The sequence below is a fragment of the Microcebus murinus genome, chromosome 27 (genome assembly GCF_040939455.1).
Source record: "Microcebus murinus isolate Inina chromosome 27, M.murinus_Inina_mat1.0, whole genome shotgun sequence".
In the NCBI taxonomy this organism is placed as follows: domain Eukaryota; kingdom Metazoa; phylum Chordata; class Mammalia; order Primates; family Cheirogaleidae; genus Microcebus; species Microcebus murinus.
Window position 1 is genome coordinate 6,385,006 of NC_134130.1, and position 21,474 is coordinate 6,406,479.

The 21,474-nt window shown below is 43.9% G+C and overlaps 2 protein-coding genes across 2 annotated transcripts in view; one reads left to right on the forward strand and one right to left on the reverse strand.

The window, feature by feature from the left end:
• Window positions 1-3,655, reverse strand: part of ZNF57 (zinc finger protein 57) — a 19,835-nt gene extending 16,180 nt beyond the window's left edge. The window contains 1 exon segment of the mRNA XM_075998189.1: window positions 3,511-3,655. The gene's annotated coding sequence lies outside the window, so the exon portion shown is untranslated.
• LOC105874005 (uncharacterized) overlaps window positions 1-18,850 on the forward strand; it is a 19,626-nt gene extending 776 nt beyond the window's left edge. Inside the window, exons 2-7 of the mRNA XM_020284021.2 lie at window positions 3,192-3,273; window positions 5,393-5,541; window positions 5,785-5,899; window positions 13,526-13,652; window positions 14,512-14,572; window positions 14,996-18,850. Coding sequence (XP_020139610.2) covers window positions 3,192-3,273; window positions 5,393-5,541; window positions 5,785-5,899; window positions 13,526-13,652; window positions 14,512-14,572; window positions 14,996-16,085 — 1,624 coding nt within the window. The 3' untranslated portion in view covers window positions 16,086-18,850. The remainder of the gene's footprint in view (window positions 1-3,191; window positions 3,274-5,392; window positions 5,542-5,784; window positions 5,900-13,525; window positions 13,653-14,511; window positions 14,573-14,995) is intronic.
• The last annotated feature ends 2,624 nt before the right edge of the window (window positions 18,851-21,474 follow it).

Sequence of the window (21,474 nt, forward strand, 5' to 3'; positions counted from 1 at the left end):
CAGCTCAAAGTGTGACATAGGGGAGCCCCATAGAAACATGAAGAGAACCAGAGGACAGGGTTTAGTAAGCTTCCAGAATGCAAATGCAGTCTAAAATTAAATCTCAGTATATTCATATTTGAATTACTTAGCAACAAGCAGTTTAAAAAGCTTTTTAGAAGATAACATAGACTATAAAAATATCTTAAATGACAACTTTTCAACTTACTACACATTTTAAGTGTTAAAGCGTGTCTAATGAAGGATATAAAATGATCATGGAAAAATTATAAAACATTGAGTGACATCAAAGTAGAATGGAAAGAGGGCACACATTCTAAGAAAACTTTTTGCCACCACGACAGAAGAGCTCTCAAATAGATCTAGGGTTTTAATAAAATTCCATTAAATCCAAAACCAGCTTCATTTTTTTTTTTAAAGCAAAAGCAAATTTATTCAAGTAACAAACAGCAGGAAGGCTTCCTCTAATGGCCAGAGCAGTGGCTATCTCTTAGAGCAACAGAGAACAGCCTGTTTTGCTTTTAATTTATGAAAAACTACTTCTAAGAATTAAAATGAAAGACAAATATCTAAGAATAGCTAATGCTCCACAGAACAAGATGAAGAGACTTTTCTAAAACACATCAAGGCATTTAAAACACAATAGTAGGCCAGGCGTGGTGGCTCACGCCTGTAATCCTAGCACTCTGGGAGGCCGAGGCGGGCGGATTGCTCGAGGTCAGGAGTTCGAAAGCAGCCTGAGCAAGAGCGAGACCCCGTCTCTACTATGAATAGAAAGAAATTAATCGGCCAACTAATATATATAGAAAAAATTAGCCAGGCATGGTGGCGCATGCTTGTAGTCCCAGCTACTCGGAGGCTGAGGCAGGAGGATCGCTTGAGCCCAGGAGTCTGAGGTTGCTGTGAGCTAGGCTGACGCCACGGCACTCACTCTAGCCTGGGCAACAAAGCGAGACTCTGTCTCAAACACACACACACACACACACACACACACACACACACACACACACTAGTAATTAGGAGAAGATGGTATTAGCAACAGGATGGACAAATACATCAATAAAAAGGAATGGAAATCTCTGAAATGGGACCATCTATTCATGGTGCATGAATGTGTAACAAGTGTCACCTACAGTGGTCAAAATGAGGGACATTTGAACACCTGGGGCAAGGACAGCTAGTTATCCATGGGGGATAAGGGATGTTCATATCAACTTCATGTACAATAATATAATGCAGATCTCACTGAGAATGTCAAAAGAGCACTCAGCAGAAAAAGTCAAGTGTTATGACTAAGTACAGTATTCACATATGCGCATATATATATATACAAAAAAAAAAACCAATAAGCTACAAAGGAAGAGATTGACAAATTCAGTTCTATTCAAATTAAGAAAAGTCCCCTCACCAGCACAGAATAAAGGGAATGAAAAGAGAAACCACAAACTGAGAGAGAGTATTTGCAGTACCTGCCAATGCAAAGGCACGAGGCCCAGAGTATACCAAGAAATGAGAAACATAAGAAAGCAGTACGCAGATAGATGAATTAAAGGTGAGGAAATGCTACCGATGATGCAATACCACATCAGAAAAGAATGCTCAAATTCAATGGCAACCAGTAAAAAGCAATATATAATCACAAGCAGATCCTGTTTCATACACAAGATGGACGGAAGTTAATTAGATGATTGCAAGTGCTGGTGATCACGTGGAAGGAATAAACACATCGTCACGAGGGGGCGGGGCGGTCAGTTCACACCCTCCACCAGCATTTCCTAGTAAAGTTAAACTTATTCATAATCTACAACCCCACAGTTTTTCTCTCAAGTGTAGAAACTTAGGATGCATTTTGCATTTGGAGACAAGCAAGTATGGCTGTTGTAGCATTGCTGAGTACATCAAAAAATCAACTGGAAATAAGCCAAGCCCCAGAAGGCCTGGGTGGATGAGCTAACTGGGCACCCACAGCCTTGGGTGCCAGCGTGTGTGCACAGGACCAAGGCAACAAAACCACGGAAAAGCCTTTGGGTGGGCAGGGGTGGTGATAATATTCTGGTTGAAATTTAAAGAGAGGCAAAATTAAACAAAACCCTGCTTGGTGACAAATAACAGATGGTAAAGTTAGAATCTGGACGGTGCTTACCCTGGAGACAGGAGAGAGATGAACAGATGTTAACAAATACCCAAGACCTGTTTGCTTACCTGAGTGGTGAGGCCACTGGTGTCCATATAATTAAACCTTAATGCAAAACCCAAACCAGCTGTTTAGAACCAGCTCGGAGGCAATCAGGAGTGCAACCTCAGAAGGGACAAAGTGCCCCCGAGCTCATCTGTTGCAAAGATCTGTAGCCTCTCTGGACACAAACAGCTCATGCTGTGGCTGTTCTGAGCATTTGAAGGTCCCCTGCCCAGGAAGGCGCTGGAGCAAGGCCCAACTGCACCTTCTTTGCCCTCCTAGCAGGCTCACCCGAGACGCAGCTGGAATGACTGAGTGCAGGCCACGCCTCCCTGCCCCAAGTGCCACTGACACCTGCTTCACTTTAACACATTGACTGCTATGCACACACAATCAGAAACTTTTCTTTGGGGCCACAGTGTGTTTTATTATGAAAACAGAATAAAAACTTTTGAGTGTAATTTAAAGGTAAATGTAAATAGAAAAACGAATTCTATTGACTTCTATTCATTAAATCCACGTTTTTAGAATTAAATTATCAATATTAATTGTAAAAATAAGAACATCAACAAGATTTTATATATGCCTCACATGGCCCCGGGGGCAAAACAGAGGGAGTTAAATACAACTCTCGTGACAATCAATGTGTTAAGTGACACCAAGACCCCGCTCCCAGTGTCCGAGACAGGAGAATCATGACTTTCATCTCATGCTCAAATAAGAAAAGGAAATTCAAAGGCATTTTTTATAGCATTAAGTCACTGGAAAATGCTTACCCTTATCAGAAAACATACACTGCATAATTACTACCCTTACGACAACAAACTGTGTGTAAGTTACTCTCACTTGCACACTCCTCGGTTGTACAGGTCACATTTTGGAGAATTTGCATTAGTGACGCCCAGACGAACAGAAATGGAACAGGGACACACACTGTCACACAATCTGCACCTTGTGTGGAAGGGTAACTACGGTTTTTAGGAACATTTCACTCTATCTCTTCTTCTCCTTTTAGGTACGTAACCACGGACGTGCCTTTCCCCGCGGTTGTAGTGGGACAGGGAACATTCCCGAGTGATCCCCCAGAGAAACAGGAGGCAAGCACTCAGGGCGAAGGGCAGACCCGAGAAACGTCCTGTTCCCGCTGAGCAGAAGGACCAAGGCCAGCAGAAGACGTTACCTCACCTTTGCTCCAACCTGCCGCCCCAGTAAAGGAATCCTCAGGGCTGCGCTTGACACACCCGACAGTCCCCAGGTGTGGGACCAGGTGGGACCAGGGCAGGCCGGCCCGCGAACCGCCCCAAAACACACTCGCCTCGGCCCCGCGCACTCACCGCGTCCCGCCCGCTCCTGGGCTCTCCCGGGTGAGCTCCGCGGCCAGTGCAGGTGAGCGCGCCAGGGTCGGGGACACCTGGGCACGTTGGGATCCGGCATGCGGGAAAGCAGCGACGTCCCGTACTCTGGGCCTGATTGGACAGAGCGCGTGCCTATGACGCCTATGATTGGACAGTTCTCCAGTTCCCGCCCTCACGGCGCTCTGATTGGGCAGTGCTTCTGGCACTCTTTTGCCACCGCCCCCTTGGCGAAGCCTTTGATTGGACAGTGCTTCAGACCTAACTAAGCAGTCCCGGGTTCCCCCTCCCCCAGGGCCTTGATTGGACAGTTGTCAGTTCCTGGGGCCTCTGATTGGGTAGCTTTTCCGGGCCTAACCCAGAATCCCTGATTGGACGATAACTTCCGACTCCGCCCCGCCCCCTGCAGTCCGAATGACAGGCGCGTCGCGAACACCAGTGGCTGACCCCGCAGGCGGGGGGACCGTCACATCTGGGGAAACTCGGTCCGGCCAGAGGCGGACACCGGCCTCTCCTCGCAGTTGGCGGCCCCTCCCGGACGCGCGCGGGAACTCCAGACTGTGCCTTTTGCTTGACACACTTTAGATGAGGCAATCGCCACACTCCCTGGATGCCGAGTGCTGGCGACAACTTGGAACCCCGCAGCCCTAGTCTACTCAGAACAACCAAAAGATAGATGTGTTTATCAAAATTTCCAGGCGCACTGGAAAGAAATTTTAGATCACTTTTTGTATGTGTCCCTAGAGAATTGTGATATGTACAAAGCTATGCTATCTCTAAGGCAACTGAATCGCCACTTTTGCTGATTTAAAAAATAAATAAATAAAAGCTTATATAAATTTGGGATGAATCCATGAACACAATAGAAACAGAGAAATTTCAGCATTTGAAAGTGACTGGCAAAATGCTGGTATCTACATGAGATTTTACCCACGTGAAAGGAAAGACCTATTCCCCAGTGGGGAGTTTAATAGAGGTATCAAGAAAAATAAACTTGTTTCTGGTGTTTCACACCAAGATAGGCCGTCACCATCAATGAACCATTTGTTCTAGTTTCTAATAAGAGGGCAGTGTGTCTTGTGCTAAGATGGTAGAATAATGGCCACAGGCTTCTTTCCCAGTGGTGCTTAAATTAGGTCAGGGAGACACCACCACCACATGAGCACATAGAAAATGATGAGGGTGTGAATTCGAAGAAGAGATTCCTGGGTTTCTTTTCTCTTTTTCATTTTTTGTTTGTTTTTGAGACAGACTCTCACTCTGTTGCCCTGGATAGAGTGCAGTGGCGTCATCACAGCTGACTGCAACCTCAGATTCCTGGGCTCAAGTGATCCTCCTGCCTCAGCCTCCCAAGTAGCTGGAAGTACAGGCATTCGCCAGAAAACCCAGCCAATTTTGTTCTATTTTTAGTAGAGACAGGCTCTCCTTGCTCAGGCTGGTCTGGAACTCCTGACATCAAGCAATCCTCCCGCCATGCATGGCCTCCCAGAGTGCTGGGATTACAGGCATGAGCCACTGCGCCCGTCCTAGAGATTCCTAATAGGGCCATTAATAAAAGTGAAGATACTGCTTCTGGGGCCTCTTCTCAAAAGGCAGTGTGAAGACTGACCTTAAGACTGAGACCGAGGGGTAAAAGTGGAGGTGCCAGGGAGAGGGAGGAGAGATGGATTCTTACATCGAAACCTCATCGATTTTGTAATCGACGGCTGGCATCTGAGGGTGAGACAGGGTGGTGGCGGATCTATCCAGACCTCTGACAGCAGACTTTCCAAGCAGGGAGTAGGGGTGCCACATACATGGAGTAACAGGGCCTGCAGCTGTCCCTGAGGTCCCCAAAGCCCCAGGCCCACCCCTGGCCCTGCAGGACCCCAGGTCCTCGTGGCCTGTCCAGTTCCATCCTGGCCCCATCCTGCCCTGGACAAGGGGTCGCTCCGTGGGAAAACCGAGTCTGGAATTCCGTGCACACCTGCGTCCCCGCGTTCAGGAGGAGGACGCAGGGGTAGACGCCCTGCTGTAAGCCCCGGGGCCTGACCAAGCTCTGCCTAAAGTGGAAAGTCCTCTGACCTCTGTCCCGGCCTGGGGAGGAAGCGGAGTGGGTAAGGGCAGCGCCCGAGACCCCGTATTTCCGCCCGGCTTAGCCGAGGGACGCCCGTCTGTCACTCGGCGGAACACTGCACAATCAGAGGTGTCTAAGCCTGGAGCACTGCCCAATCAGCGTTCAGGGGGCGGGGAGGGCCTGGACCATTGTCCAATCAGGCTCGGGGGGCGGGCCGTCGCTGTCCCCGAGCGGCGGCGCAGGCGTCCTGGTGCCCGGCGCGCTCCCGTCACGGGCCGCCGAGCCGCCCCGCAGCGCCAGGAGCCGCGGGACATGGTGAGTCGCGGAGCCGGGGAGGCCGCGCGAGGGCCAGACCCCCGGGGAGGCTCCGGGACCCGGTCAGGCGGCCGCGGGGTGGTCCGGGCCGCCCGGCTTCTCGAGGCCTCCAGGGCGGGGGAAGCCGGTCCCCCGAGCCCGACCCCGAAACTGGTCGTCCGGCCTCCGCCCGGGACCCCGGACCCTGCCCGCTCCTCACGGGCCGCCCCCCGCGCTCCCGGGCCCGCGGGTCCCGCACGTTGTGCGTGCGCAGCCGGCCGACGTCTCTCTCCGGGGCTTTGGTCCCTGCGTCCCTCCGCCCGGCCGGAGCCCCAGTCCCGCGGGGACATTCCCGGTCTCTCCCCCGGGGCCTTCCCGGGACGGGCATCCCGGAGCCGCGGCGGGTCGGGCCCGGGCTGGTGTCCTCTCAGCTGCCCGCGCTCGGGGACCCGCCGGGCTGCCCCGCTGGACAGCGCGGGGCTGGTGGGGGTCCCCGGGGCTGGAGGAATCGCGAGGACCCCCCCCATGTGAACAGCCCACCGCTGGGGCACGCGGAGACGTGCTCCCCTAAGTCCAGTGTCCTTCTTGGGGACACGGTGGTTAGTCTCCTCTCACCTGCAAGGTGCTGGTAGTAAGGGGGGAAGACGGGTGACTCCGGGCCCTGGGCTCTCACACAAGGAGGAAACGGTAACCAAGACAGGAGAGGACCCCACACCTGGGAGGGAGTGTAAGGATTCGAAAAGCAAAGTGCGCGTCAGACACACGGCGGGGACACGATCAGTTGGGAGGTTGTGACTTTGTGTCCTGGGACTCTTGTAACAAATGGCCACTAACTGGGTGGCTAGAAAGAACAGAAATTTACTCTTTCACGGTTCTCTAGGGGCTAACTTTCTCAGATCTGGCCTTTTCTTTTGAGTGCCAACCAATGGGATTCCAGGATTTGGCCTTGAGAACGCTACTGGGGGAGAGAATCTCGGAAAAAAATAGAAAAAATCTCCCTTCCAGTGTGGCTGCAGAAAAAATGAATACGACTTTACAAAACGAGCGAGGGAGATAGGTTGGTGAATTACAAAGATTCACAAAAACATCAGTTACTCTCCTGTGCAGAGTCTCCGGAGAATTTGGGATTTTCTGTGTCCTGTTATCTTGACTTCAGAAATTAATGCTGAATCCTAAGAGATGAGACTTGTAACACCAGACGTGTGCAAATGTGATTGTTTAGGAATAATTGGGTAGAATGGAAATAATTACTACCTGGCATCGTGCGTCCAAGGCCCACTCCCACTTTAGGGTCGGTGCTGTGGCTCTTGCCTTCATCTGGAAGAATCTTTTCTCAACCTACAAGTCTGGTCCTAGTCTTTCCTTTTCCACGAAGCTTACTCTAAACACCATAATTAATTCTGCACATTTCATTCCCGCTGTCTTCATCCTCTGGAGTTTGCTGTCTTCCCTCCTCACCACAGCACGTATCCCCTCCACAGAAAACACATGATTTCATTTTGTTTTGACTGTCTGACTTACCAAGTTTCCTAGACCATAAGGCAGGGGTCCTGAAACTTTTTAAACAGGGGGCCAGTTCACTGTCCCTCAGACCGTTGGAGAGTGCATGCACATTCCACACATGCGCACTGTGGGCCCGGGAGGAGTCGGCTGCTAAGCAGGACAGGCAGCAGTGGCAAAAACACCCAGCGTGTCAGATAAATGTCCTAGGTGGCAGGCTGCTGTTTGAGGACCCCTGCCATAAGGCTTTAAAAGAGGAGAGCTTTTTACTTCTCATCGGCTTACTGCATGCAAGTGTTTGGCACATACTGTGCACTCAAGTTATTTTTGATGAAACGGAGGGACCCTGGTGCCCTGGGATTGAGTTTCTCAAAAAGCTAGGAATAGAATCAGCACTTTGATAAAGGATGAGCTGGGATTACTTTGAATCTGTAGATGGATTCAAAAGGTGGATTTATAGCCTTACAATATGTAGCTTTCCAATCCATGAACTTGGTATGTCTCTGTATTAATTTTGATCTTCCTTAATTTCTCCCAGTAATGTTTGACTGTTTTCTTCATAAATGTTTTACAAAACCTTTGTTAGACTTCTGACTCTGCATTTAATATCGATGTCGATTGAAGTGGTATCTTTTAAAATACTATTAATAATACATAGAAGTGGATTTTTGAGCATTGTTCCTTTAACCAGTGTCCTCATTAAGTGCAAAATAGATTTTAATTATTCATCTGTAAGTTCTCCAAATCTACATGCAAAATATCTGCAGATTTTCAACACTTCTGTTCATTTTACCTTTCATTTCTTTTAGTTTCTTTAGTTTACTCACTAGGACCTCAGAATTCAGGGTCCTGAAGTAGCATAAACACACTGTGCATCCGTCCTTGTCTTCTTGACAAGAAACTGTTTACTATTTCAAAATTTTCATTTAACATTGCAGTAGATGTTTTTATGCACCCTCTTCCCCAACTAGCCACATTCCTTCTACTTGTAATGTATTAAATTTTGATATCTATTAATGATAGTGACATAACATTCATATTTTTGGGTCCAAGGACATGAATTAAGGTTTTTCATTAATGTGGTAAAATGTAATTTCTGAATCAATTTCTAAACACTTTTGCATTCCAGGAATAAAATGAGCTTTGTTGTGCTTTTTAAATGTTTTACTTTATTTTTTTACCCAAGAACATAGATTCAAGTTGTGCTGAATATACACTCCTGGTTGTGCTTTATTATGCATATTATTCATTATTCCATTTAGGGTTCTAATGTCTTTTATAGACTCTTTTTTTCTTTTTGAGACAGAGTCTCACTCTGTTGCCCGGGCTAGAGTGCCATGACGTCAGCCTAGCTCACAGCAACCTCAAACTCAAGTGATCCTCCTGCCCCAGCCTCCTGAGTAGCTGGGACTACAGGAATGTGGCATCATGCCCGGCTAATTTTTTCTATATATTTTTAGTTGGCCAATTTTTCTATTTTTTTTTTTTTTTTGAGACAGAGTCTCATTTTGTTGCCCAGGCTAGAGTGAGTGCCGTGGCATCAGCCTAGCTCAAAACAACCTCAATTTCCTGGGCTCAAGCGATCCTACTGCTTCAGCCTCCCGAGTAGCTGGAACTACAGGCATGCAACACCATGCCCAGCTAATTTTTTGTATATATATTTTTTTTAGTTGGTCAATTAATTTCTATTTTTAGTAGAGATGGGGTCTCAGGCTGGTTTTGAACTCCTGACCTCAAGCAATCTGCCCACCTCGGGCTCCCAGAATGCTAGGATTACAGGCATGAGCCACTACACCCAGCCCAATTTTTCTATTTTTAGTAGTGACAGGGTCTCACTTTTGCTCGGGCTGGTTTCCATCTGACCTTGAGCGATCCTCCTGCCTTGGCCTCCCAGAGTGCGAGGGTTACATGCGTGAGCCACTGCGCCTGGCCCAGACTTTTGCATTTATGTTTGTTAATGATATTAGATTTAATTTTTAAAAGTTATACTGTTAAGCTCTCGGCTTGTCTCTAAAAAAGTAATTACTTCCTACATTTATAATTATCAATCTCTTTAATAATTAGTAAAACTGGCCTATAAAACAATTTGAGATTTTTGTTTCCTGTGTGTGAATATTTTAAAACACCCTTTTATTTTATTTTCAACTGCGGAATACTATGGCAGTCCTCATATTTTAACATTTTAGATTTTATTTATTTATTTATTGATTGATTGATTAAGACAGAGTCTCACTTTGTTGCCCAGGCTAGAGTGAGTGCCGTGGTGTCAGCCTAGCTCACAGCAACCTCAAACTCCTGGGTTCAAGCAATCCTGCTGCCTCAGCCTCCCAAGTAGCTGGGACTACAGGCATGTGCCACTATGCCCAGCTAATTTTTTTTTCTATATATATTAGTTGGCCAATTAATTTTCTTTCTATTTATAGTAGAGACGGGGTCTCACTCTTGCTCAGGCTGGTTTCAAACTCCTGACCATGAGCAATCCGCCCGCCTCGGCCTCCCAGAGTGCTAGGATTACAGGCGTGAGCCACTGCGCCTGGCCATTTTAGATAACATTTAGATCATTCCTCTCCTGTCACGTTTAATCCTTGCAACATCCTAATTAGCATACTTTTCGTTTGTAACTTTATTAGTTCCTGTTTTGTTTTTCTTGAAGAACGTTGCCAAAGGTGTACCGATTTGATCTGTTTTCAAAAGATATATATATTTATTTAGCCTATTTTTATTTCATTAACTTTGCCCTCCACTTTTGTTTCTACACTTTTTTCCTTTATGGTACTGTTCATTTTCCAAAATCTTGAGTTCACTTTTAGCCCGTCTATACTGCTCCATCCTTCCTTTTGGGAGTCAATATTTCTGCCCTTGGCTGGCATGAGGGACAATAGCCATCTCCTTTGATTCTGTTGCCTCTCAGTTAGGACTTGGTGAAGCTGAGAAACACTTGAGACCTTTCCTGGGATTTTTGTGTAATTATGACACTAATTTTTAGAGTTGAAAAATGCAGTGACATTAAAAAATAAAAAACAAATAACAAATGCAAGTATCCATTTCCAGTGTGACCTCAGCTGGTTGTTTTACTGTTTTTGTTTGACTCTGCGCTAGATCTGTTTGCTCATATGTTTCTCACTCTAAGGCCCTCACTGTCCTGTGCTTTATTTATAGTGCTCACCCTATTACCTATATTATATCTGATTTACTGCCCTTCCCCTAAGAATTTGAGAATCATATGGTTCAGAAATTTTTCCTTTTAAGTGCTGTATCTCTATAGCATATGCATATGGTAGGAACTGTCTAAATGTCAACTAAATTGGTTTTAACAAATGAATGAGCCAGAGAGTTATAGGCATGGAGGAACAACTTGCTTGGGACACAGGGCTCCAGTAGAAGGAGCCCAGGGATGTCTGAAGAGAAGTTTCATTTTTTGAGTCTCTACAGGGTCTAGATCTGCACTGTCCAGGACAGCAGCCACTGGCCACATGTGACTGTTGAGCTCTTAAAATACAGCTAGTCAAAACTGGCCTGGGTTCTATGTGCAAAACACATACCAGACGTTTAGGACTTAGTGTGATGAAAAGAATATAAACTATCTCAAGAATTATTGGGTACATGTTGAAATGACATTTGTATTTAATAGATAAATAAAATATACCATTAAATATAAGGTTAGTATAAATATAAATAAGTTAATTCCAATACTGCTTTTGATAATATGGATTATATATATGATCTGCATTGTATTCTTATTTGACGAGATTTCTGTAGATTAGGGATTGGCAAATTATGATCCACAGGCCAATTCTACCCTGCCACCTGTTTATATCAATAAAGTTTTATTGACACACAGCCACATCCATTCCTCTACATGTTGTCTGTGGCTGCTTTTGTGCCACAGAGTTGAGCAGTAGCAACAGAGACCACATGACTGAGAAACCCTAAACAATGCACTGTCCATTTACAAAGTTTGCTGACTTCTGCCCTAGATCATCTGTAATTCATGTTGAGTAGTAGCCATAATAATACCATGAGGTATGTGCAGAAATGCAGCTATTGGGAGTTAAGCTTCAAAGGCAAGCAGACCTGCAACATTCTAATTGGGTAACACTGAGCATGTTAATAATTCACTGTGTCTTAAGTTTCTTCTGCTATATATTGATTATAATGATATGTATACTTGGAAGATTTATGAGGCTAAATGAATAAGCTAATGTGTGGGAATTTATGTGCAAAACATCTCACACAGGGGTGCTCAATAGCACATTTTATTACTATTGTTGTGATGGAGAATGTTATGGGCTTCATGGCTTTCAAATGTCACCTGCCGCATAGCAGTGGAGGAGCTGGTTGAATTTTATCTGTAGAAAGTTATTGTTAGAGAACTTTTGGATTCCAGTGTACCAAGAGTAATTAAGGATGCCCAGGCATCTGACCTCACTCACTGACCTCACAAGCAGAGTGTCCCATTCTGGAGCATTCTAGTTCTACTGGCTGTTTATTGTGCAGGCAAACTGCAGCACCTGTGTTGCAGTGTGGCAGCCTGTACTGGCACCTCTGCATGTAGAAGCCAAGAGGATGATGTGTTTTCTAAGAGACCAGGTTTTCTGGGGGTCCTGCTATCAGATTCCATGCTCAGGGGTGGGGGAGTGATGCTTGTCTGCATGCCAAGGGGGTTGGCAATGGTTACTGTGTGTAGAGCTCCCAGGAGCTTGGTTCATAAGTCGTACCTCCAAATGTTCAGACAGTGGGAGTGGATGTTCTTCTGGAAGAACATCCTGATCCCGTTATGAATTTCTAATCTTAGCAAATTCACAGCCAAACTTCTCTGGACTTCAATTAACTTACTTCTACACTAGGACTTATGATATTTTCTTCCCAGGCATGAAGGAGCACTCTTTTCTGGAGGAGACAGGGCTGTTCTGGGATCTGATGGCCACAGTCTGTGTGCTGAGGGAGCTGTCACCTGTAACTGGTGGCTTGCAGCACCCAGGCCCCTGAATGTGGGATTGTGGTAGGTCTGAACCTTTGTGCTTCCTTTCTCTTGTTGGAGCCTAACTCATCAATACACTGCCTGTCTCCTAGAAGAGGAGGTGGAGAAAGGAGAGTCGCTGCTTTATAGAAAAACAAGTCACAAATACGTAAATATTCATGCTCCTCATAAAGAATATTCTTATTCTACCAGATAGGTCTGTCCGTTTATAAGGATTGGGGTTCTTCAAGGAAATGTATCTATCTCAGGGCCTTTGTTGAAGGTTGGGCATAATCAGGCCTCTGGGAATCAAGTTGTTGGTGGAGGGGTCAGGAAGGAAATGCTCCCAGACCCTCGAAGTGTTTTCATTCATTAAAACCTCATTCAGCCGGGCGCGGTGGCTCACGCCTGTAATCCTAGCACTCTGGGAGGCCGAGGCGGGCGGATTGCTCAAGGTCAGGAGTTCGAAACCAGCCTGAGCGAGACCCTGTCTCTACCAGAAATAGAAAGAAATTAATTGACCAACTAAAAATATATATACAAAAAATTAGCCGGGCATGGTGGCGCATGCCTGTAGTCCCAGCTACTCGGGAGGCTGAGACAATAGGATCGCTGAGCCCAGGAGATTGAGGTTGCTGTGAGCCAGGCTGACACCACGGCACTCACTCTAGCCTGGGCAACAAAGTGAGACTCTGTCTCAAAAAAAAAAAAAAAAACAAACAAACAAACCTCATTCAGCCTGACCCTTGTTGCCTGTCACGGTGAGAGCTATAGTGGGCAAATGAAGAAGATGAAATCATTTTTGTCATAAGGAACTGGTGTTTTAAAAGAAATAACTTTCATTTGCACAGCATTTCCTTCATTTCGCCAGTGTATTATGGTCTTTTCTGGCCCCTTCACATGGGAAGAAGTGTGGAAGAGTGGAAGTAGTCACAGTGAGACCGCAGAGATAAGTTCATCAGAGAGGATATTAAATATCTGAGGCAGGATGGGCTCACTGCAGAAGAGGGTGCTGAAATAGGTGGGGAATAACTGGGTGATGGAGCCTTCGAGTAGATGGGAGGCCACAGAACCACGCGTGAACTTGCTGAGTTGATTCTCAGTCCTCCAGTGCGGGCTGCCTCACCCTCACGCACACATGGTAGAGAACGGTTTCTCACTGAACCTGAATTTGTTCCATGTTTCAGGACTCAGTGGTCTTTGAGGATGTGGCTGTGGACTTCACCCCAGAGGAATGGGCTTTGTTGGATTCTGCCCAGAGGAACCTCTACAGAGATGTGATGCTGGAAACCTTCAGGAACCTGGCCTCAGTAGGTAAGGGTGACGACATTCCTTCACTTAGTCATTTAGAGTACAAGTATTCCCTGGCTATTGAGCTTGTCCCCAAACTGGGGCTGAACAGTGGGAATTTACTGCTAACTAAGACAGATGTGGTCACATTACTTATGGAACGCATCGTCTAAAGTTTTCTCATGGACTACTACTCCATAAGCCTACTTTTCCTCTTAAATGCTTTTGGCCTCCTGAAGGGTTATAACTCTGTGCCTTAGAGGAACAGTCCTTGTTGAGGAACAGTACATTTGGAAATATTAATGAACAAAATAAATGAATCTTCTTACTATGGAAGGTGAATTTGGCAGATTCCTTGGCTTCATTGTTTGATTTTCATCTGTCCTCTCAAAATGTCCTTATTGCAAGGGAAAGACCATTTATATTTCCTTGTCTAAAGTTAAGATCTGGGCAGATGGATTTGTTCATTTCCTTTCCAGTTACTTTCCTGACAACAAGGCATATGCATTCTGATTTGTCTCAATGTTCTTGGAAGTATTTTTAGTATATTGTCTACCATTTTGTCTTCTAGTTCTTATTACTGTTAAATTCCTGAAACAGCTAAAACTCCTCAAAGTCTTTTTTGCTAGAAAGTACATTCTTCCTTATAAAATTTATTTTTGGATCACTGTTTGAAAAGGAATTTACATGTTCCCTACTTATTTTCTTGCCTTCATCCTACCAGTTCTTTCCAAAGAAAAAAAAATTTGTTACCATTTGTTTTATATTATAACACACAACTTATTGGGTAAAATCCTCTGCACTATATATTTGGGAAAGAAATATGAAGTGGACCGAATATACTATGATTCATAAAAAAATGATTTCTGGTTCTTCATTTTAGGAGAAAGCTGGAAAGGTTATGACATTGAAGAACAGCATAAGAACCAGGGGACACATTTGAGGTGAGTGACATTTGCATAAGAGAAAGTAATGTCTCAGGAGAGAGTATTGGCATGCCAATTTGTGTGTGTGTGTGTGTGTGTGTGTGTGTGTGTGTGTATGCATATGCATGTTGATATGGGGGATATGAAGCATTCACAGAAAATTTTCATCAGTTTTATAAAAGTGATGCAGATGTGGATTGAGACATAGTTTACTTGTAAATAATTATTAAGAAGAAAAAAACAGTTTAAGAAAAAACTGAAAATGATACCTGTGGTTGAGCCCTCTGTCAGAGCATTCAGCTCATATCACTTTGAAACAATTCCAAGAGGTCAAAAGACACACACATTCACTGGAAATGGTGAATGTAATCATATTAATCATTAATAGCCATCATCAAATCATTAACAAAAAATTGATAATATGTTTCCTCTTTTCAACAGAAGTCATGTGGTGGAGATACCCCCAGAAAATAATGAAAGAAATCTATGTGGAGAAACCTTCCACCAGATTCCAAAACTTAATGTGCATAAGAGACTTTCTACTGGAGTAAAATCCCACAAAAACAATAAGTTTGAAAAAGCCATCAGAAATACTTCATCCCTAAAGAGTCACATAGCATCATCTCAACATGGACAAAAACCCTATCAATGTAAGGAGTGTGGGAGAACTTTTATTTGTTACTCATCCTTTAGGGCACATGTAAGAGCTCATACTGAAGAGAAACCCTATAAATGTAAAGAATGTGGAAAAGCCTTTATATACTTCTCTAAACTTAGAGTACACATAAGAACGCACACTGGAGAGAAACCTTATGAATGTGAAAAGTGTGGTAAAACCTTCAGATCTCCTTCAAACCTTTGGACACATAGAGAAACTCATACTGTTGAGAAACCTTATTCTTGTAAAGAATGTGAGAAATCCTTCTCTTCTCCCTCTTCCCTTAGAAAACACATGAAAGTTCACAGTGCAGAGAAAGCCTATGAATGTAAGGAATGTGGGAAAGCCTTTCTTCATTCTTTTTACCTGATCATACATGCAAGAATGCACACTGGAGAGAAAGCATACAAATGTGTGGAATGTGGGAAGGCCTACAGTTGGCCCTCAGACCTTAGGATTCACATGAGAACACACTCTGGAGAAAAGCCTTATGAATGTAAACAATGTGGAAAATCCTTCAGTTCTCCTTCATCCTTTAAGGGACACGTGAGAACTCACACTGGAGAGAAACCATATGCATGTAATGAATGTGGGAAAGCCTTCAGTAGTCCTTCATACTTTAGAACACATGTGAGAATTCACACTGGAGAGAAACCCTATACATGTAAACAATGTGGGAAGGCCTTCAGTTGGTCGTCATCTTTTCGAGGACATTTGAGAACTCACAGTAGAGAGAAACCCTATGAATGTAAAGAGTGTACAAAAACCTTCAGTAGACTCTCATCCTTACAAAGACATGTAAGAATTCACAATGAAGAGAAACCATCAAAATATAAGCAATGTGGAAAGGCCTTTTGTAGTCCCCATCCTTAAAAAAACACATAAGAACTTATACAGGAGGGAAAACCCTATGTTAGTAAGTAACATGGGAAAGCTTTCATGAAGATTACTTAATGTACACAACAAATTTCATATGGTTAGAAAATTTTTGTAAAGGTCTTAAATATAGTGTTGGCTTTATTAGTGCCTTATGCTTAAAGTAGACCTCTAGCACATTATTTCGGGTTCTGTTTGAGAAAAACACTTAGGAGATAAGTATTCCTTTAAGTGTTATTTTACAAGGGCTGCTATAACAAATTGCTGCTATATTGGTGGCTTAATGACACAAATTTATTCTCTTATAATTCTAGAGGCTAGAAGTCTGAAATCAAGGTGTCATTAAGGTTGGTTTGTTTTGGACATCCCCAGGGAGACTCTGATCTCTCCAAGCTTCTGGTGGCTACCAGCAATGCTTGGTGTTCTTTAGCTTGTAGATGCATCATTCCAATCTCTCACTCCATCTTCCCATATCCTTCTCCTCTAAGAGTTTTATCCCCTTCTCTTATAAGGCATTGGATTTAGGGTCCACCCTAATCCATCATGATCTTGAGAACCTTAATTATTACATCTGCAAAGACCCTTTTTCCAAATAAGGTTGCATTCACAGGTTCTTGGGAGATATATCTTTTGGGGGTACCATTTTATTACATATCTGGTCAGTCAAATTATATAACTTTTGGTATATATATATAGTTTTAATGATGAATTACTTATGCAAAAATTGTCCGATTTGCAATATAAAGTTTTTCAGACTCATCTTTTGGAAGTGTGTTGCTAATATGCAACTGTTGGGATTTTAGATATATTTATTTCTAAGTTTCATTAGCTATTATGACATGTAGCTATTATGTTAATGATACTTTATCATTAGGACTTTATTTATGGCCTAACAGCACAGATACTGGAATTTATATATCTGATACTTATCCTATCTTTCCTCCTTTCTAACACATTATTTGTGAGGGTTAGTCTTTAGTATGTACATTCAGTTTCTTCTAGTTACTAGGCACAATATTTCATTGTCCTGGGAAGAACTGCTAAACACCAGGCTGTTGAATGAGGACACCCTTATCTGACTAATTTTCTTCTTTTGCTGTTTTCTGTTTATCCTAGCTCTTGGCTGAGAATTGGATACCAAGTTTTTTGTTGTTGTTTTTTTTGAGACAGAGTCTCCCTTTGTTGCTCAGGCTAGAGTGAGTGCCATGGCATCAGCCTAGCTCACAGCAACCTCAAACTCCTGGGCTCAAACGATCCTACTGCCTCAGCCTCCCAAGTAGCTGGGACTACAGGCATGCGCCACCATGCCCGGCTACTTTTTTCGATATATATTAGTTGGCCAATTAATTTCTTTCTATTTATAGTAGAGACGGGGTCTCACTCTTGCTCAGGCTGGTTTCGAACTCCTGACCTAGAGCAATCCGCCCACCTCGGCCTCCCAGAGAGCTAGGATTACATTACAGGTGTGAGCCACCACGCCCGGCCTGGACACCAAGTTTTATATTAAAAAGATAGAACTTGTTGCTTAAAGATGATAAAATCTAGAGTAGATGTATGGTGCAAGATTACCCTTTCAACATGGGTACATGTTCTACATTTCACAGAATCTCTTCCTTATATTGTTGCAAATTAAGAGTTGAATACTACATCATACTTAGTTTTTGGAGCTACCATACAGAGAGATAAACATATAAGGTGCATAAGGGCTTGACAGACACCCATTTCCAGCTGTTTTTCCTGCTTTCTGGGCCCACCAATAAATGATGTCCACAAACCAAACACCATACCCCCATTGTTGGTGACTTCCATAGACATCTCCAGTAACTCTCCTGACATAGATCTACTTCCATGCTCATCCTTCTACAATGCCCACACAAGCCACTTGTTTGTACTTTTGTGGCTGATGACTACCACTGTTGCTCTGACTCCCCTTTCTCTAGTTCTTACCAAATTTGTTCTAGGTCTAATTTGTGTATTGAATATCTTGTTACATGTGACTAGTGGCTCTGTGTTCTTGGCTCCACCCTGAAAGTTACACTTGTGGCATGTGGCATCAGAAAACACACAGGACTTTGTTTCCTGATTGCAATGTTGAGTGGTTGCATTTACCCTGTACTTTTTGTTTCTGGACAATTCCATATGAGTAATAGACACCTTGTAGATATATGAAGCAGATTGTAGGAGTTTTCTGTTCTACAGAGAGGAATGCAATCTCTAAACAATAAACTCAGTATGTGTTAAGTAATTACCATTTTTAAATTTGGAAAATAATCTACATTTTTGTATGCCAAACACAAGGTTCTGTATATATTTCTTAGAAAATTCCTAGAACTGTTTTTATATTTGCTCTGTACTTAAATTTTTAACTTAATTTTTCATGTACTGAGAAAGGATATGTCAAAGTATTCTGATACAATTATGAATTGTCAAATCAATTTTATAATTTTATGTTTTTAAACATGTTAGGTCTGAGGCCATAGTGTTAAACAATTTTGAACTTTTTATGTGATTTTAAAAATTCTTTTAATGTTAAACAATTTTCTCATTAAAATGACTTCTTCATAAGAAGAAAAGATTAAATATTGGTTGTGTCAATGCCCACCAGACAAAAACCATGAGAAACACACTTGCACTTGAACAAAGTTAGGTTTGTTGGCTTATTTCAGTGGACTGACTGCATAGCATGGGGAACAATGGGACATCTCATAAACTGCATGTTACATTGGATTTTCTTTAGGTGACTTGGGGTGGCTTCAAGGAAGGAGGCTTTGCACTAGGTTGGATGTTGTCAGGAAGTTTATATTAAAGTTAATTCAGAAGGCTCTGGTTGCTGAAACCCTGTACTTTCCATAGAAAGCACTGGTCTTTTTTTTTTTTTTGAGACAGAGTCTCACTTTGTTGTCCAGGCTAGAGTGAGTGCCGTGGCGTCAGCCTAGCTCACAGCAACCTCAAACTCCTGGGCTCAAGCGATCCTCCTGCCTCAGCCTCCCGAGTGGCTGGGACTACAGGCATGCGCCACCATGCCCGGCTAATTTTTTTATATATATATCAGTTGGCCAATTAATTTCTTTTCTATTTATAGTAGAGACAGGGTCTCGCTCTTGCTCAGGCTGGTTTTGAACTCCTGACCTTGAGCAATCCGCCCGACTCGGCCTCCCAAGAGCAAGGATTACAGGCGTGAGCCACAGCGCCCGGCCAAAAGCACTGGTCTTTGACCAGATAGATTATCCTAACAATATGACTTACGGTGAATGTTTGTTTTTGTATGCCTGAGGCCACAGACACGGCTGTATGTGTTTGATCTGAGACAAGCTGGAGACTACGTAGCTAATGTCCGTCATCTCGATGCTGCATGGCTACATGACTGACCTCCAATAAAATCCCCGGACACCTAGCCTCAGATGAGCTTCTCTGACTGGCAACACTTCACAAGTTGTCACACATCATTGCCTCTCTTGACTCCACTGAGAGGACAACTGAAAGCCTCTGCCTGACTTCTCCTAAACTTCACCTTAATTCCCTTTCCCTTTGCTGACTGTAATCTTTGTCCTTTCACCATAATCATGACTATAACAGCGCTCCTGAATCCCGTCAAACCTACTGAATCATTGAGCCTGAGGATGCACTTTGGGAACTTCTGATACAGGAAGTGAATGTAATTTTATGATTGGAAATTTTAATAGTTCTCATCTAGAAGCCAGGAAGCATGGACTTGAGCTAAAATTGATTTGTGAAGAAGCAGAAGCCAGTTTTATTAGCTAGAATAGGAGAATATTTCATCATTTTGTGGTTTGCAAAATTCCTTTTATTCTGTGTAATGACACGATTACAGAGTGCTAGTGAACCGGGTTCACTGTGTGCTAGTTACCACTAGTCTGAGTGCAGTGAGGACACCCATGCACGTAGTAAGTTACATGGAGCAGGTTTATGACACACGATTCTTTGTGAACTGATTCCTCAAGGCTCAGAAGGCTCTCTGGAGCAGATGGAGCCTCAACTACACATGCCTCACTTGCATGACACTTAAGCACCCCAAAAGGTGGCTGGTCCCAGGATATATACCCCAGGGGAAACATGACATGCTGAGCTAAAGCATTAAATAACATTCTGTGTTTTGGGGGGAGGTTTGGGAGGGAATGGAATAGAACTCAAGTTTTCCAGCCAGCTCCACCCTTATCTCAGGATGTTGCATTCCCATACACTCTGGTCATTTTTTTTTTTTTTTTTTTTTTTTGAGACAGAGTCTCGCTTTCTTGCCTAGGCTAGAGTGAGTGCCGTGGCGTCAGCCTAGCTCACAGCAACCTCAAACTCCTGGGCTCAAGCGATCCTCCTGCCTCAGCCTCCCGAGTAGCTGGGACTACAGGCACAAGCCACCATGCCCGGCTGATCTTTTATATATATATATTAGTTGGCCAATTAATTTCTTTCTATTTTTATGGTAGAGACGGGGTCTCGCTCAGGCTGGTTTTGAACTCCTGACCTTGAGCAATCCGCCCGCCTCGGCCTCCCAGAGTGCTAGGATTACAGGCGTGAGCCACCGCGCCCGGCCTGGTCATTTTTTTTTGAGACAGAGTCTCACTCTGTTGCCCGAGCTAGAGTGCTATGGCATCAGCCTAGCTCACAGCAACCTCAAACTCCTGGGCTCAAGCGATCCTTCTGCCTCAGCTTCCTGAGTAGCTGGGACTACAGGCATATGCCACCATGCCCGGCTAATTTTTTCTATATATATATATTTTTTTAGTTGTCCAGATAATTTCTATTTTTAGTAAAGAGAGGGTCTCACTATAGCTCAGGCTGGTCTTGAACTCCTGACCTTGAGCGATCCTCCCGCCTCGGCCTCTCAGAGTGCTAGGACTACAGGGATGAGCCACCACATCTGGCCCATTCTGGTCATTTTTGAGAACTACAAGTGAGAGGAGGGAGAACTAACTGTCCTGTGATCTTGTTTATGCTTCGTTCCACCATGACCACCCACTGGCCCTGTGTGATGTTGGTGTCATGAAAAATTGTTTCTGTCCAACAGAACACCATGGCTAAGGAGTGAACACCAAGCCAGGTTCTCAGGGGCTGATTTTTCTACATAAACAGTTGAATATTGCTTACTATATATCTGCCATTGTTTTAATTGTTTCCCATAAATTCAGTTAACATACATAAATAACGTGAACCCTCCAAAACTATAATGTAGACACTTTTATCATTTCCCTTCGTGAGTTAACTGAGGCCTGCTGATTACAAAGTTAGCAAGTGATGTAAGACAGGATCAGGATTCAAGACAAGTCCTTCTAGCTCAAAGACCATGCTCCTTACTAATGTTTGAGCCTCTCTCATGCTTGCACCAGGCATTGCAAGCTCAAAACAAACAAAAAAATTAGTCTCAAAATTA